Source organism: Poeciliopsis prolifica, unplaced genomic scaffold (assembly GCF_027474105.1).
Source record: "Poeciliopsis prolifica strain line A6 unplaced genomic scaffold, Auburn_PproV2 SCAFFOLD072, whole genome shotgun sequence".
Lineage (NCBI taxonomy): Eukaryota > Metazoa > Chordata > Actinopteri > Cyprinodontiformes > Poeciliidae > Poeciliopsis > Poeciliopsis prolifica.
The window spans coordinates 632,701-651,218 of NW_026562447.1; the positions used below are offsets into that span (position 1 = coordinate 632,701).

An 18,518-nucleotide genomic window follows, 5' to 3' on the forward strand; every position below is an offset into this window, starting at 1 on the left:
ACAAAGCACAAAGATGTTGTCAAGAACCATAAATAGACCCCAGTTTTTTATATCCTTGATTGTTTTGCAACCATCCCCTATATTTATAGATTTTTTTATATTTATCGTCATAACTTTAATTCAAGATATCATTTAAAGAGGTCTTGAAAAGTCTTACATTTGACTTCTTGCTGTAACCTGCAGATACACTTCTATGTCATCGGTAGGGCAAAGATGAAAAACATGAAAAGCTTAGGCAAACATGAAAGAATCTGAAGGAAACAGATTTTTTACATCTGAAGTGAGTGTTTCAAGAAGGTACTGATAAGAACTGGATTGTTGTTGTTTTCCTTTAAGACTGTAGTGGCTCTTCTGTCTTCATTAAATTGTTTTTCTGCAGGCATACGGTGGTGATGGCTTCATCCAGCGGCTCAAACGTGTGGCCTATGATGCCAGGTCCACCATCATGGTAAGATGTTGAGATTAAAGTTCAGGCTGCTGCATGATGGCAGTCAGAGATTACTTTCCCTAGCACAGAGCAGTTGTGGTTTCATTTGCCTTTTATGAGGAAAAAATAATAATTTCAGAAGTTGTGGATTTGATGTGAAACCCTTTGGGTAAAAGACAAAATAAGTTATTTCCAGATATTATTTCTTCCCTCCATTACTTCAGTTTTGTGTATCTGTGAGTCATGGCTTTTCCAAACCATCGCTTGTAACTAAACAGAGAATTTAGATGTTTATATCTCTGAAATGTTTTTCAACCATTTCAGATTGGTTTAAGATATTAGAGTTACAATCACTCTTCACAGCAATATTTTGAGCTCCAGCTCACATGTATTGAGATAAACCAACTATCTAACATTCTCTGTATTTTAATCTGTTTTAAGATGTCTCACGTTTGGTGCACAGAGACCTTAAGGCAAAGCAGGTTTCCACCTTAAGCAAAACTTTTGCTACCTCCTATACTTGTCCTTGTCTGTGTTTATGTAAGCAGTGTAAATGCTATGCAGAGAGCATATAGAGCAGGTAGAAAACATTGCATGGATGCAAGGAAGCAAGCCGCAGAGCAGTGAGACTGGGAGGAGAAGAGGGACAGGAGGTTGGACTTGCTTCTCCTCCCACATTTGCCCTAAGTAGCTTTTTTGGGAGAGCAAGTGTTTATACTACCATGGGTGTGAGAGGAATGTATGCACAGCTGTGTTGTAATGCATTACAGTCCACACACTAGTACTCGCATTTGGGTTAAACTAATTACTGCCCTTTAACATGTCCTTTACAGAGGGATGCATAAATGCAATAGTAAAGGAAATATTTACTTTAGTTCCTCTAGGTCATAAAAATAATTCTTTTTTTTTTCTGAGTTAATAGATTAGCGTTCATATATTTATATTTAGGAACCATATCCTCCAGGAATTGAAAATATTTGCTTGAGTGTGTGGGAGGACTTTCTCATTGGGCTGTGGGCAGCTTTAACGATAACATAATTCTATGGCCTCATTCCTTGTGGTGATCCACTCCTAAACCTGACGCAATATTTAAAGTGTCTTACATGGACTTGGAAGTAAAAAGGTCTGGACTATTTCTCAAGTAAACTTTATCCTAATTTGGAAATACAAGTCTCATACTTTGAAGAAAGAGTTACAGGCATACAAGTTAAGATGCCGGTATGGTGTTTTCACACTCAGTGATGATTTAGGAAGTCGTGTCAAAGTCTGCACTGCTTTCTACCAGGACATGTCAGAAATTATTTTTAAGGACCACTATAATCCATCTGTATTTTTGATTAAAAACATTGGGAGCTCAAAGAATCAAGCCAATGTCTAATTAAAGTATATTTAATTGCAATGAATGATAGAGTAAGTTATCTGTTGATGCCAAAATGCAAAGTAGGATTTGTGGAAATATGTTTGTCGAAAGATCAAGTTTGATTAATTTATATTGCACAACAATAACAAGCAAGAGTTTTGTTTTTACTTTATCTGTTAATGGAACAGAGGTTATATTTGTAAAAGCTTGAGTGAAAAACAGAAAGAAATGACACTCAAACTACTGTTGTTTCCCTAAATAAGCGAGCTGTGAGCATCAGAATAGAACAGAAACAGTTAATAGACATCACACTGACGCCAAGGAGCTTATCTAAATGAATCTGACAGGATCATGAGGAAGCAACATTAGACCCAGTGAGTCATATCCGGATGAGTTAGCATAGTGCAACCAATCCTTACCTCATCTACTGTCTCATTGCTCTGCCGATTACCATCACTTTTCCAGAGGCAATAACCGGAGGTAACCTGAATCATTTTCCTCTCCAATTCTCAGTTACAGTCACAATCTACGACCAAATGCTCCCTTCTGGGTATTTTTATTTATTTTTTTTTTATCTATCTGTGATATTGTTGTCAAATGAAACCTTTTTCACAAAGAACTAAAACTCTTCTCAGCTGACCTCTGCATTGAGGTTTAAAGTGGAGATGATGGATTGTACATTTTACTGCAGTGGTATGGAAATTGGAGAAAAAAAAAAGTAGCAGAAGGAAGAAAGTGAACTCGCAATCATAAAAAATGCTTCAATTAGGGGCAAAGAGAAGATATCTACTTTTGTAGAGTTCTGTATGAATTTTGAATGAACCATTTTAGTGTTATAAATTATAATATGCAGAGTGTTCTAATAAGGAAAAAAATAGAGTACAGTTTTAGCATCCTTATTTAGGGAAGGATGCTGGTACTCTCTCATTGGACATAAACACTGGAACACATTCATACCACTTTAAGATAAATGAACAACAAAGTGGGTGAATTAAACAAATACATAATGTCTGTCTGTGTATAAAACCACAGACTCTTTATAAGAAACCCAAAAAGTTGCTAATAAAAGCAGCGATATGAACACTGATTTTGGAAGCAGTGTTTGATAAACAGCTGCCGGGAGGAAGGATCTACGATGATGCTCCTTTGTACACTTAGAATGCAGAAGTCAGCCACTGAAGGACCTCTGCAGTTCTACATTAGCTTCATGTATGTGGTGGGGATGTTCTTAGTCTGGTCTGACCATTCCGGCAAAGAGCATCCACATGAATAATAAAAATATACAAAAAGAAAAACAAACAAACAAACAAATTAATCTTAAACATATGGAGTCTCTTTTTATTCCTTCAAATTATTTGTGATTGCTAATTAAAAACCTGCAGTTCAAATGAATAACTAGATAAATGTGTTTTCTTCTAAAGCTTAAAAGCATTTTCAGCTGATATACTTTGATTTGTGAATGGCATCTATTGAGAGGCTTGATGTTTGATAAACAGTGACTCATCACACAACAGTTCACACATACCACCACTCAAATACACCAAACTGATATATTATCAGTACTGGTAAGTGGTATGTGCTTTTTTTGTGCGAGAGCAAGTCGAGAAATAACGGCAGAGCTTGATAAGAAGACCTATCTAAGATGAGGGACCCGTTGACCCCTATTTCCTTTGGTGTGTGTTTGCATCCAGCCTCCTCTTAAAAAGCGATCATGGACAGTTCACATGCGTAACTGTGGTTGGCAGCTTCATTATATTTCATCCAAAAACCAAGAGAGCAATCAGTATTCTTGCTACCAGTGGGACGTAGCAGACTATTCCTACCCAAGTTCACTTCGGTGTGGATTTTTGCTGGTTCGGATGAATGATATATTACCAGTGGGGCCAAAATAAGACACCAAAGTTGATTTTGTCCTTTACTACAATTTAATCAAGTATTTAAAACAAAATAGAATGAAATAACTTCCTTTTAACTCAGAAGTGATTTAAGTTATATTGAGCATATTGTCACGAGGTATTTATTTTTGCATAGGTTTTGTCTTCAGTCTTACCAGATTCATTTGAAAAATGTTTTCAATTCAAGTCATTCAATTTATGATTCTAAAAATGGTCACACTTTTATCTAGGTTTAAGGGTCGTCCATGTTGCTTTTCCTAATATGAAAGGCGTTTTAACCTTGCAGTTGTAAATTTTACAAACACAAACTTAAAAGCAAGATTTGGTCTTTTCTAATTAAGAAACTACAAAGAGGATAATTAGATAAGCAAGAAATGTTGACGTCTCACTTGGGTTGAAAATAAATTTGAGACTTGCAGCAGGAATGGATTAAATTATTCTTTTTTAGTTTAGTAAGTTAATAGGATGATATACTGCATATCGGACACAAAACAGTGTTGAGGTTGTTTTTTTCTTCTTCAAAGTTTGTCGATTCCAGATAGTTCTGTTTTCTGTTTCACAGAGCTTGTGCTAATTGTCATCATATGTTGAATTTAACGAGGAAAAGGGAAGCACCTTTTATGCAACCACTGTGTACAGCTAACACCCTTGAGCCTCTTGTTAAGGTAGTCTGACTGTAAATTACCATCAAAGGGAGCATTAAAAAGCATATTTGCTGTAAAGTGAATCCACTCTGAGATCTTGGACCCCACAGGAGAGCCTTTTGCCTTGCCTGGGTAATCCAGACTTAATTAAGACAAGAAGGAAGGGTTTAACGAAAGGAATCTTCACAAATGTTAATTTATGCAGATGATTAATGGCTTTTACCGCTGGTAAGTGTGTGCTCATTTAAATAGGATGCCGCAGTGTGAAGTTATTAATCTAACTTCTTTCTCTTGTGCTTTACCATGTCTTTCCCTCCTTCTTTCCCCTTTTTTGTTCTCCGTTGCCTCCCTTTCTCCGACACTAGTCCGTGTTTCGCAGCTCTCCTCTGCTGGGCTGCTTCCTGTTTGGCCTCCCGCTCGGCGTAATCAGCCTGATGTGCTACGGCATCTGCACGGCCGAATCAGACGATGGCATGGACGATAAAAGGGAGGGGCTCACCGACGAGGAGGATGAAGAGGACGATGAGGAAGAGGAGCAACAGCAACAAGCCGCTGAGCTGGAAGGGCCTGAAGAGGAGGAGGATGCAGGAGAAAAGGATCCCGAAGAGAAGAAAACAGATTAATGCAGGAGCACACGGCAGACGGAGGATGATTGGCTCAGTCAGTGACATGAAACTCAAAGACGTGTGTGTGATGCTACTTTGCTCGTTTGTTTTTCATCTTACTGCCACTCAAAGCCTGTCCAGCACCGACTCGTCCTCTACCTTTGAGTTCTGTGTGTCGTTTGCTGGACTGGTTGTCTGGCAGAGCCTCTGAGTAAAAAAAATAACAGCCTATTTGGTTACAGAGCGTCAACAAAATTTACAAGGGATGGCTGTGAACACATCACCTTATTTATTGATATCCAATCATGTGATGGATTTCACTTGGTCAGATATATTTACATTATTCATAAACCACTAAAAAAACATTTTTTTTTTGTCATGTCCCAAAGCGTTTTTTTTCTCCTGCTTTAAAGTAATAACGATATTACATTTGAAACTCCTACATCTTGCCTTTGAAATCTACTAGGAAACAATGAGGTAGTTGTTTTTCTGTCCATCAACATGCAGTGCTTTGCGAAAAGTATTAACACCTCTTGAATTTTTTCACATTTTGTGGTAGGTGAGCACAACTATTATTGTTAATAATTATTCCAGCTTTGTGCATCTGAAGAGGACATTTTTGCTCTTCTTTGCAAAACAGCTCAGGCTCAGACTGGATGGGAGTGTCTGCAAGCATCAATTAGATTTTGGTCTTTTTTGAGACATGGATTTGATCTGAATCATTCTGTTGTAGATTCCTCTTAGGGATTGTTTTGGGCTGCTATGAACAATCTTGCCACAATTCCACAAAGGCACAAAGGTCTGATAACAGATTCTCCCACCTGAGCTGTGGATCTCTGCAGCTCCCCCACAGGTAACCACAGACTTATTATTGGTCTTTCTGATAGGTTTTCTTGTATCTGTGCTGTCAGATTAGGTGGCTATCCATGTGTTTGTTGCTGTTCTGCTCTTTTCACTTAACAGTTACTTCTGAAGGCAATTGGGCTTGCATTATTTTTACTATACTATATTTTTTACATTTGCAGACTATTTCTTTTTTTAAATTTGTAAATTGTCAATATTATGAAAACCATGTTATTTCACAAAAAAATCCTCAAAAATGCTCTGAATTTTGTTGGCAGGTGTCAAAATGGGGAAAAAGGGTCAAGGTGTATTAAAACTTTTGGAAGGCACTGTAAACTGAAGGTGATGTTGTTAATATGTTTAGAGAGAAAAAGAAATGCTCAGGAAGGGGGAACTGCCATAAGTGAAATGTGCTTTTTTTTTGTACTGTATGACATTGCCTGAAAACATTTCTTCTCGCTGTTCTTGAACGGGTGAAAAGTGCAGAGACAGTCTTGCATTTAGCCCATTTTTCTGTCAGCCACCTGTCCATTTGGGTTGCAAAATGACGAGAAGCGCTCGAATGGTAATTTGTATCACTCTTCATGATGCCAAAAATAGGTGCGATTTCTCCCTTTTCTTTTTTCTCTCCCCTTTTTAAAAATCCATTTCCACCCCAAAATTACCAACCTACTGAAAACATCATGTATAGATGGGTTCTACCTGTCAAGCAAAAGCCATAACATGCATCAGTGGCTCCTGTGGCTCTCCTAACAACTCTTATTCCTCAAACAGACAGGAGCTGTCTGTTGGCATGTTTCGTTCTGTCCTCCATCACTGGTTCCTTTATACAATTTGCCTGGCAGGTGAAAGTTTACATTCAGTGCTGTGACATGCACACTGAGCATAAGAAATATGAGGACCCTTTTTTTTTGTTACATCCCACTTTGAACTGGTCTCAAGGTCATATTTATCTTGCTTTTGTTTCTTTGACTAAAATTTGTGAATTAGATGAAATCCTTTTCAGGTTATGGCTTCATTGTTTTGTTTTTTTACTTAATATATGTTTTTGTTTTTATGAGAAATGCACAAATGTCGTGTTTGGACTTTGAGATCAACTTTATTGCTTTGAAAACATGCTGGTGCCCATAAAATAACTTTATTGTTTTCTAGAAATACCACAGCTGAACATTTTCCAGCCTGTCCTGTTTTGAACTTTTGGAAAAGCTACCTAATTTTCTTTTGGAAATTGGGATAATAAAACATAAAATATCTCTGTGGAAACCGAGGACAGTTACAGTACAAACATCTTTATTAACGGTCTGAAAACAGCTGACCCTGCTAAAAGATAAAATCTGCTCACTAGCACCAAATAAAGTAAAATAAACCAGAATTTAAAGTGCTGTTTAAACTTGTTAAAACAAAAATCTAGATTTATCAGCAAAAGCAGGCCTGAATTTTTTTATTTTATTTTATTTTTTACCAGATGGAGGTCATCTGTAATCTCTACTGTGAAACTGAGCTTCCCTTACCTTGCCTTTGGTCTTTGTAGTTGCCTACTGTTCTTCAGCAAGCTTTCCTCTTTGAGTGTGAACTGAGATTGTGTAACTTTAATAAAGATTTAAATAAAGATTTTCCCCTTTTTCTTGTTGTCTTGTTGGTGTCTATAAAATATTTTTCAAAGCCTTCATAAACTACTTTATCAGGCAATCTACTCTGTGGGGTTCAGTGAAATGGCCCAGAGTTGGTTTAGAAATTCATAAAACCTGGTATGTTCTATTGAAATGTCAGGACCATTCATATTGTCTCAAGGTGTACCCCACGGATTTATGTCAGGTCCCATTTCATTCTCCATTTTTATAAATGATTTGGAACAGGGAAGGAATTCTTAAAAAAATGCATTGATATGCTGATGACACTTTTATACTGTTGAAAATGACATGTTAGGACCCAGAATAGAGGGAAGGAATCATGCAAGATTTGGAAATTAAGATGGCCACGCCTGGGGAGAAGGAGCTTTGTTCTGTCAGCGCTGCTTTACAATTTCTGAAGGTGTTCCCCAAGGATATATTTGATATACCGTTGCTGTATTTTCTATCTGTGACAAAGTTGTTCCAGAATATGTTTATATGCAGATGGTAGTCATTAGTTAGCTGTCTTTTCAGTCACTTCTCTGAAACTAAAGTTGGATACTAAAGGAGGACCTTCTTGCTGCAAGGAAACAGTGCTACCAACTGCACCACTGTGCACCCCCAGCCTGAACAATTCACAAAAGCGATTCCATGTATCTACTGAACATATGATGAAATTAACCCAACTCAAATACATAAAAAAAAGAAAAAAAGTTGAGTTTAAGGAAATGCACCTAAAGCCCAGTATTGCTGTGGCATTCACGTCCAGCATAAAGCTTCTAAATCCTTTTTACTCGTTTTGTTCCCTTTTTGCCTGTCCTTTTCCCCATCCAGACAGCTATTTCTCATACACACTTTAATTATCAACAATAAATGTATTTCTTTCTCTAGCGGTGTAATCCAATGTAGATCCCTTTTCTCAATTATTGCAGATAGAATCATATTTTGGGGGGAAAAGGTTTAACCACAGGCGATTGCTTGATGGGGAACTCATTTATTTCTCCTCTTTGGGGAATCACAGCAATCACAAGTCAAACTGAGAGACGTGACTTCGCATAATGGAAAAATCTAAATGAACACCTTCTGAAGTCTATTGCATGCACAGGCAGAGAAACAGAAAAATGCAAAAAAAAAACTGCTGCTTGAAAGTTTATGTTTTCAAGTCGAGTGTAAAAGAGGTGTTCATTTTTTGACGGCATGCCATTTTCAGGATAAATTGCAACAAAAGGGGGGAGATAATATATTACTACCTCAGAATCATAGTCACTGAGTGGTGCTGGTGCAAAAAGTAATTCATCGCTCAATTACCTGGCCATATATTCTGAGAAAGAGTTTCATCGAGAGGCAAATGAAGGTGGCCTGCTGTCTCTTTTCTTTTCAGAATGCTAACAATCTCCCTCACCAGACAAGGACAATTATGCCGCTCCAAGCAGCTCTCTCTGACGTCTGCCTCATGTTGAAATGGCAAATTAAGGCGAGGTGGTAATCATCTAATTTCTGGACGGCATGGGGGGAGTTTAATTCTTGACGCTGGAGGTCAAGGGAAAGAGAGAGGCTGTTATTTCAGTTTGCGCTTCAATGCTGCATTTCGAAGGGAGTTCTGAGTTATGTTCATGTCACTCAACCAGATGAGAAAAGGCTGATTAACTTGGCTCACCATGGAAACCAGCCCACACAGTCGTTCCCTGCGTGTCTTTGCAGATCCTGTCGGCAAAGCCAACACTTTTTGGATTAGGGGTGATAGATGGCTGCAGGTGCTGAGGTCCATCTGTTTGGTGGCACTTTAAGAAGAATACCTAAATGCCTAATTGCACAGATTGGTAAATCTGCTCTTTGAGATATCCCACTTCCCCACCACTCCCAACCTAGTAAGTAATATTTTATAGCCGATCATACAGTCCTGTGAAAAGAATCAGGACAGGTTGAGTTTCTTTAACACATACGGACTTGTATGTTGTCTATATCAATTTAGCAATGATTACAAATTCTATTAATGTAGATGTATATAATATATGAACTACAAACAGATATTTAACATGTAGTTAAATAATAAGCATGAGGAATGAATTAGGACTTCCCTACTTTCTAACTAATGGTTAAAATAAGAAACTGCTAATAGACTTTTGAAGTCAAAGAAGGTTAACTTGAATGCAGACTGCAAAAAGCTAAAAAGAGGTCTCCAAAACACAAAACTGGGTTTTGGAGATCTTCCTACTGTTCACATGAAAGTGCATATCTCCAAAATCAGAACAAAACAAACAGAAGAACCCCTAAAAAGGTCAGAATAAGATTTCTGATAGAGAACATGGACAAAAAATGACCTTGTTGTCTGGAATAACAAACTTTGAGCAGATTAGTTTATTTAATGTTAGAACATTGGACATGTTTGGTATAAACCAAATTCAGCATTCCAGAAAAAGACCTTCACAGTCACTGTGAAGCATGAAAAATATACAATACACCAGGGGTGTCAAAGCTGGTGTGCTATAACTGTTCGATGTGTCTCGGGTGTCAAATGGCTGATTGACCTCCTTGCCATTCAGTCAAATTTTGCAGATTCCTGTTAATGACATAATTTAGTGATTTTTTTAGTGTTGAAGCAGAGAAATGTCTGAAATCTGCCTTGAGGACTGGATTTTGACACCTGTAGAACATTTTTGCTGAAGTCTATAGTTTAATGAATAAAAACATGGTGGCTGTTACATATAATTAAACATTTTTTTTAATAGAAATCTAAACATTTCATTTAAAAAAACATATTTAATGAGGTGTATTAGTTTTTTCAAAACTCTGAAAAGTAACAAGAAAAACGATTCCTTGTAGCTCTGTGTGAATGATTTTGCTGAAATTAATTCAGCTGAAAAATCGCCTTTGACTTGGTGTAACAGCTGCCTGTCAGGATGTCAGCTGATAGATGGTGCGTGATGTTATGCATTTCCTCCAAGCAGCCTGGCATTTTGGCAAACTTTTCATCTAGGCAGTGTGAAAATGACAAAACTGCAAACATGATTTCTGTCTATCAGCCCTGATATATCACTTTCTGCATCGGAAATGATCAATCACATTCAAGAAGTCTTTAGGAAATAGATACAAATAAAACAGATCTTAGCAAATGCTCAGAAAGTGTTACAGGGTTTAAAAAAATTGGACTGCAAGTGTAAAAATGTTTCGTTTTTCTGTTTTTTTTCCTATTTCTATTTTATAAAGGAGTAAAAACCTATTTTGCTACACTTACATGTTTTAGATAATTTCAATATCAGACAAAACAAACAAATTGAGTAAAAAAATGCAACGTTTCCACTGATGAGTTTATTTATAAAGAAATGCTGAAATGTTTCAAAATTAGACAGATATTATGCATATAAAATACCTGCTCCCCTTGTTAAATCATGAAATAACTGTGATTGACATCATTTGTTGCTCCAGTTTTACTGGCAGTATGCAGATATGACACCTGGTAGAACTCAAATCTGTCCAACAACTATAATGATACCTGAACTACAACTCCGAATCACAGAGGAGTCAAAACTTTGTGAATATGGAGTATGACCAAAGTGCAGAGTGAGGAGTTCAAACTATCTCTTTCTTCAATCATAATAGGCACAGGTCATATCCCCAACTACAACATTTCTCCTGTCTGGCTTTCTAACAGGGTACAAACTGATGGTATCATTCAGTGCATGATACTGTGGAATATCGTCTCTTTTAAGCATATAATGAGAGTTGAGACAGATTCATTGCAAGACTACTGGAAATCTTTCCTACCCACAGCATCATCAACAAAAATTCTTGTATGGCATGAATTAGTATTTAATTTCCCTTTTGGATTAGGAAAGTATTTTTGAATTGAACTAAAGAGAAGTGAAGCAACTTTCTCAAACTCCTAACTGCATCGGGTTAAACCTGAAAGATCAAACAGAATGCTGACTGTTGTTATGGGCTCATCTACTGATGAGTTTTTAAAATGTCAGGATGAAAATATGCTCAAACATTACTACCATTCCTTTGATCAACGTGCTTCGAAATGTTTTCCCTTCATCCTCACTGACTCTTTTAATCTTTAACAGCTTGCTAAAGGTCCTTCTCCTGGGCTGAATCACACCCGAGATGCTGTTATGTCCTTTGAGTCACATTACTGAAATATATGCAGCGCAACTCCTTCTGGCTACTTGCTTGTCAGCTTTGAAGTTAGTGTCCTTGGTGTACACAGTTCTTCAAACTCATGCTCCTATATCAGCATTCACATTCTACACATTTCCTGAACAGCTTTTATGAGATGTATTTAGGATGGGATTCCTCAACTTTAATACCACGTTGCATCAGGTAATTGTGATCCTTTTAAATCACCTTCTTTGCTGCTTTGGATCAACACGAACATGTCTCCAGACACTATTCCTGGCAGACTCATTAAAGACTTTTATGGGTCAAGGTTTTCAACTGCAGACTTTTGGTGTAGTTGGTCTGTCTGAAACTGTAAGCTCATAAATCTTTGGCCACGTAAATTCAGATTCAGGGTGCTTTTGGACCTAGCAATGCAAAGGATAGAAATGACTTAACTATAGGGAATCAAAGACAATGGCAAAAATTCCCAGAATGAGCACATATTTCTTAAAGTGATGCTAAATTGTGTTAGCATGCTTATGGTGGAAGTAAAACAAAAGCTCTGTTGATGTGTCCTTTGTATTAGTTCTGCTTTGTTTACAGCATACCTTGTTCTCTTCATCCTGTAGCATGCTGCCAGTATTAATACAAACACTAATATTTGTATTAGAGGTATTAAATAGTTCATATGAGATTCAGGAGGATTTCTAAGTACCGCAGCTGCTATTTTTTTTTAAGGTGAGCTGCCAATCCTGGATTTGACTCCATCCCTCCTGCCATCTGTCTGTTTGTATACATTTTATGCCGCCATTTTTGTGTGCGAACATTCAATTCAATCAGTCACTGGCTAGTTAATCCCACATTAAGAATCAGTTCAGAATCAATTCTTTTTTTGTAAGAAAAAACAATGACTTGTCCAAAACAATATATATTTCTAGCTCTGCAAGTAGGAATTCATCATTCTTATAGTGTTCTATAACACTAGAAGTGATTCTACCTAACCAGGCAGAAACAATAAATGACAGGTGTCTGAGAGCTACTTACTGTTCATAGCCAAAGAAACTATTTACAACTACAACTAGCTAAGATTGAGAGGAAGAAAAAAACAGAAGTTTGTTCTAATGGGAAGAAACACAAAGATGGCTCCATCTCTCTTTCTTGACAGTTTAGGTTTAGATATTGACGGTAGTTTGGAGGTTAACTTACAGTTTGCAATAGATGTATGTAGTTCACAAGATTGTATCCAGTTCATTTCAATGTATTCGTTTGCAAGAGTTGTTCTCCTTTAACTTGGTGGAGTTCATTTTACCCTCGTGAGGGTATAGGTGTAGTTATAGGTGAGCTAAGCAACTCTTATTCCGATTTCATACACTGACGTGACCAATTTTTATTTATAGCTGAAATGGACAAATGATGCACAGGTCTGCTGAGGATAACAAGTGCCAGCATTATCTGTATCGTCTGGAAGTGCACAGTAAGCACGTCCCAGCAGTGTGATTGTGCTTATCACGCTGCCATGGAGCCGTTGCCACACAGCAGTGGCCTAATGATGTTACCTAGGTCGTGATCATTTACTGAAGGGATCTGTCCCCTCAGGGCAGCATGAGCTGCTTGGATTATCTGAGATGCAACTGTCTCAGGAGGAGGCAGCATGTTCTCTCACCTATAACTGCTGATGCTGTTTTTGCGATGACACCTTTGAGTTTGTATTATTTCATTCCAGCAGATTATCCTAAAGCTCTGAAATCAGCTTTCGGGGTCATGGAATAAAACAGGATCATCAAAACACGGCTGACTGTTAGCCGCATGCATGTTAAATCTGCTGTGTTTTGTCTGTAATCTCAACCTTGGGGACGTGAGTTGCCTGCTGGCTCCAGTGTCAATAATGACACAACCAACACCACATATGTACGCTCCCAGAGAACTCACCAATTTGCACACACATGCTTGATGCAAGATCCTTTTGCAGCTTAGGCAACAAACTGTAAAAACATCAGGCTTGGTGGAAGCTGTGTCTGCTTGAAATTTCCAGATATTTCAGGAAATACTGCTGAGACACTAGGAGCTGAGCTCTGTATTTCAGGATTTATTCAAGTTAGCTGCTTAGAGTTACCTGCTTAATCTTGTCACAGAGATGTCTGAAAAAAACAAATAGCTGCTAATATAGTTAGAATTTTAGATGTCAATGACAAAATGACTTGCCTGTAATCTGCTGATGTTTTTTTTTGCTACATTATTATGTAGCATTACAAATGTTTTGCAATTCAAGAAAAGTAGACCACATGGTGGTAAATCAAAAATAAGTTTCAGAACAATTTGTTTATCATAAAGAGAATGGCACAGTCATCAAGGATACAAAACTATAGAATATTCTGTAAATACAGTTTATTTGGTTTGAGAATTATTCAGTTCACCAAATCATTATAAATTTAGTTATTTAATAATGCACTGTGTAGAGCACTTGACTGCTCAGGTAGCAGGAAGAAAGCTGTAATCTGATTGACATGTTTTCTATTTAGTAGAATGTTTTTATGCTATTGGCTTCAAAAATGTATCACATTATTGGTTTTTTTTTGTTTTAAATGGCCCAATGTATTTTGTTTTTGACATTTATGTAGTTACCACAAAAGGGATAGGTTTTTTTAATACAAAACTTTTGAATCAAATCAAATTTGAATAAATAGCACGATTCTGCAACAAGGCATTTGAACGTGCTTTACTTCATAAAAACATAACATTACAGTCATAGAATACACAGTCAACAACTGAAGCATCACATTTTATCAAGTGGTATTGTTGCGCAACTTTAAAAACTATGTGTTGTCATCTATTGATTTCAGATTGATTTTGCTTTGTTGTATCACATTGCAGTAAAACAAACTGTTAGATTTTTATCAGCCAGAAAATCTTTACATATTGTCTTGCGGCTGCAGCAGATGAAATAGAGCTGCAAATGTGCAACCGTGGAAAGAGGCAGAATACCCCAAAATTGTACTCAAGTAAGAAAACTTCAATATAGCTTTACTTCAGTTAAAGCTATGGATTGTGGTCCAAGAACTTACTCAAGGGGAAAAAATCCCAAAAAACTTATATAAAAAGTCCATGCAAGTACTGAGTGAATATCTACTGATGCTTAACCTGTTGAGATACATGTTAAGAAACCTAAAAGTTTTATGTCATGAAACTAATATAATGTAAAACATTGTACTTGATTTTAAATAAATGCTCTTTTGACAAGGCATGTTCCTGTTTAAAAGTCCACAAAGAAATCCATTATGTCCCTCTCAAATGTGACTTTTCTTTATTTTTGTATTACATTACATTTTTGCAGCTCAAGACCAAACAAATTTGGAGAGTGAAAAAAAAAATTACACTACATACAATAAAGGTTAAAGTCCCCCTATTCTAGAGTAAAATAACCACCACACCACACCCAACACAGACACTCAAAGAAAAGTAAGATTATTTAAAATTTATTTGGCTGCTTTTCGGGTTCATGTGTACAATGACAAGTCAAGTAGAGCAACCACTCCTGATGTGGTATTCTGTGGAGCACAAGCATAGAGTGCAGTCATTGGTCATCAGTGAGCCCACTTCAGCATCCAGGACCATGGAAGGAATAACAACACAACGCCTGGAGAGAGCTATAATGTCTTAGTACCCCTGTGGCCACGTTTGGCTCAGGCCAGTGGTTAACTTTACAATCTAATAGGAAATGTTTCCTTTTCAGCTCCCCCTGATAGCTTTTTAATTGCTTCCAGTGACACTGTCACCCCTTTCTCTCAATTGCCTGGGGGCCGTGTTGTGTTAGACATGGCGAGAGAGCTGGGTAATGTAATCATGAAATCATCATAATTAGGAAAGCATAATTGTGAGCTGTTATTTGGTTTAAAATGACCCAGGGGCGCAAAGTAATATCTTAAAATACATCCTTGTTGACAGTAGATGGCTGAGGAACACATTTAAAAACAAGCATAATGAGAGTCGGGGATTGTTGTAAGAGCCACAACAGAACAACAGTTAAGAGACACCTCCAGGCGGTAATAACACCAAGGCTTTTCTGCCTGTTGCCCTGAATTATGATCACAACATGAAGCTATTAGTCGTCTTTATTATTTGCAAATTACAAAAAAGGGTCAAGAGCTTAAATACACGAGTCACATTTTTGTTTTTAGGTTTATTACAGTGCAGCTTCATTTGCTGGAGTCATTTGGTTGTTCCTCCTCAGCTGGTCCTTTTCATGTAAAAGGCAGTTCACAAGGCAGCAAATGGAATGTAAAAATTTGCAGCAATTCATCAAATATTAAATACATAATTTCCAAAAAAAACAGGCTTTTTATGCAGAGTGATACTTTCAGCTCTTAGATTCAAATATTGGATGTTTTTTTTTTTGTCATAGAAGCCACTTTCCTGAAAGTCCACAAAAAGGATGCGACTATTATTCTCATTGTGGTGTTCTATGAATGAAAGTTGAGTGGAAGGAAAATGTGTGATGAAACTAACTTGTCTAGGACATGGGCTACAACTCTTACACTTCTTGTGCTTAGCCACTCCTACATCAGAGACAAAGAAATAAGCATTTTTAGATGGGGACACACAGTAAAATATTTAAATTTTCCACTTTATTCCCGGTTGGGTTAAAAGAGCAGACCTGGACCTGAGCTCAGCAAAACAAAATTCTTGATGTTTTTGAAGCTTAATCTTGATGCAGTTTGAGAAGCTTGAGCTGACCAGTTTTTTTTTCTTCTTTTTATTACACTAGAGCTGCACTTTGGCAGCTCTAGTGTAGTGCATCCTTTGGTTTTCATTCCTGTGTAAGTCACTTAAATTTAGCATTAATTCAAGCATTCAAATGCAGCAAAATACATTTTCCAAACACTTTTTGTCATTTTTATGCTCCTATGCTCCCTGTTTGTAGGGACAATTCATAAAGGCTGTCGTCTTAAATGTTGACTGTCATTATTATTTCTCCTCTAATAAGGAGTGAAAATATCTCCTTATGGTGAATCTAGGAGGTAATCAACTCGTTGTGGTACCAGTGTTAAACTGTCACCCTCGTCACATTTTGTGTGAGAAATTGATGTGTTCAGTTGGCTTTAGCTAGTCTGACAAATGGTGTAGTCTGACAAATGGTGTAGTCTGTAAATCCCTCAGCATTCGCAGTTGTTAAATATGTGGTTCTCACTCTATCAGTTATCACACAAAAATCTGCTTGTGTGAACTCCAAGTGTTCACTCAAGCAGATTTGTATACAATATATTCTCAATGTACAAGGAGGATTCAGACCCCGGTTCTTCTGGTTCCCAGGAGAAGCGCTGAGATTCTTCAGTACAAAACGTCCGCACACGCACACACACACATACACGGACACGGAAAGTGTGAAAATTGTGTAGGAAATTGTACTTTCCTAAGTTAAGCAGAAAAGTCTGGGATTTTGCTTAGATTAAAATAAATTTGGCTTTTTATTTAGTAATTGAGACTGGAGAGGCACGGAATCCAATTTGTTTGAACCCAAAGTCAGAACAATGATGTACCAGAATACATTGGACGTCTTCATGCTTATCTCTGTTGATAAGCTTTGTGGAGATTCTGATTTTATTTTCTAGCAGGACTTAGCACTTTTCCACACTGCAAAAGTACCGTTACCTGGTTTAATGAGCGAGGTGTCATTGTGTTTGATTGGTCAATAAAACTGGCTTGATCAAACACCATAATATTTTCTGTGGATGGTCGGCAGTAACCATGCCACTGCCGACCAGTGATGCAATAACTCATCCAAGATGTTAAAGTTTTTTGCAGCATTATCTACTGACTTCACATACCTCTGAAGAACTTGGATACGAATGTACGGTGGGGGCGATGCTCTTCAGTGTTGTTTGTAGCTTAAATTATAATCTTTATTTGGTATTTGATTTCACTCATCTCGGTCAACAATGGGAACATTCTACATTATTTCTGAAACATGTTCAGAAACAAACCAGATTGGTGGAACAGGCTTATAGTAAGTTTTTTCCAAATGTAGCTGTTCTGCTGCAAATGAGTGTACAGGGATGACGGGTGCTGTCTTTTATATAGAGTTGCTATCATACAGATTCGTTTCAGGTTTCATTTTAGTTACTATATGTGTTAGAGATTTTTTGATATTATCATTTTGTTAAAGTGTTCTCTTCCTTATGTGTGTATGGGCTGACCTGGAGGTTACGATTGTCTTCATGCGATATAGTAAAACTTTATGGTTCTCAGACCTTCTTCTCTGGTGTTTATCTACCTAGTCTTAGGTGACAGTTTGACCCAGAGCTGAACTGGGCTTAGATTGTAAATTAGATATCACACCTGGAACTGAGTTGTTGGTCTGTTTGTGTTAAATGTTTTACGACCTCTGTTGGATCCTGACTGCGCCATGTGACTGTTTGTCTTTGACAATAAAGAGGGAGCTCACGTGAAAGCAGATCAGAACTCTCTGTGAACAACTTGAAGAAGGTTGTTGATTGGAGATTTCTCCTTCTGCAGAAGCCTGACCATATTTAATTCATATACGTTGTCTGTGGTTATTTTATTGTAGGTTCGAGGAAAATACCTAACAATATGGATTTAGATGTTATTACTGATTTGCTTACAATTATATCCCGTCACTGTATGCATTAATCTACGACTTGAAAAGAAAAGCATCTGTGATCATAATTAATCATTTCTACTGGAAAAGTCACAACTTGGCAGAGCGCAAACTATGTTTTTATTACATTGTTCCAAAATAAAATATTTACCAGATTTAACAACCTCGCCATGTCAGAGTCAATAGCTTCCCCTTTAAAGCTTTGGCAGTGTTTCTCTTTGGGGACCCGAGCAGCCGGGGTAAGTGGTGCAGAAGTTGTCAACCATCCAGACAAATTGTCTCAGTGCTCCGTGCTGCCCAGCCCACCCAGGAGGATGGAGCCCAGAAGAGGTCCATCAAGGACAGCCAGAGGCAGATCCAGAACTGGCCCTCAGCCGTTTTTTTCCCCCTGCTAGTCGTTTTCATTTGCGATTTTAGCTA

The 18,518-nt window shown here is 37.5% G+C and overlaps 1 protein-coding gene across 1 annotated transcript in view; it reads left to right on the forward strand.

The window, feature by feature from the left end:
• The window catches only part of tmx3b (thioredoxin related transmembrane protein 3b), a 41,279-nt gene extending 33,882 nt beyond the window's left edge, over window positions 1–7,397 (forward strand). The window contains exons 15-16 of the mRNA XM_055020959.1: window positions 380–448; window positions 4,692–7,397. Coding sequence (XP_054876934.1) covers window positions 380–448; window positions 4,692–4,949 — 327 coding nt within the window. The 3' untranslated portion in view covers window positions 4,950–7,397. The remainder of the gene's footprint in view (window positions 1–379; window positions 449–4,691) is intronic.
• Window positions 7,398–18,518: the final 11,121 nt, after the last annotated feature.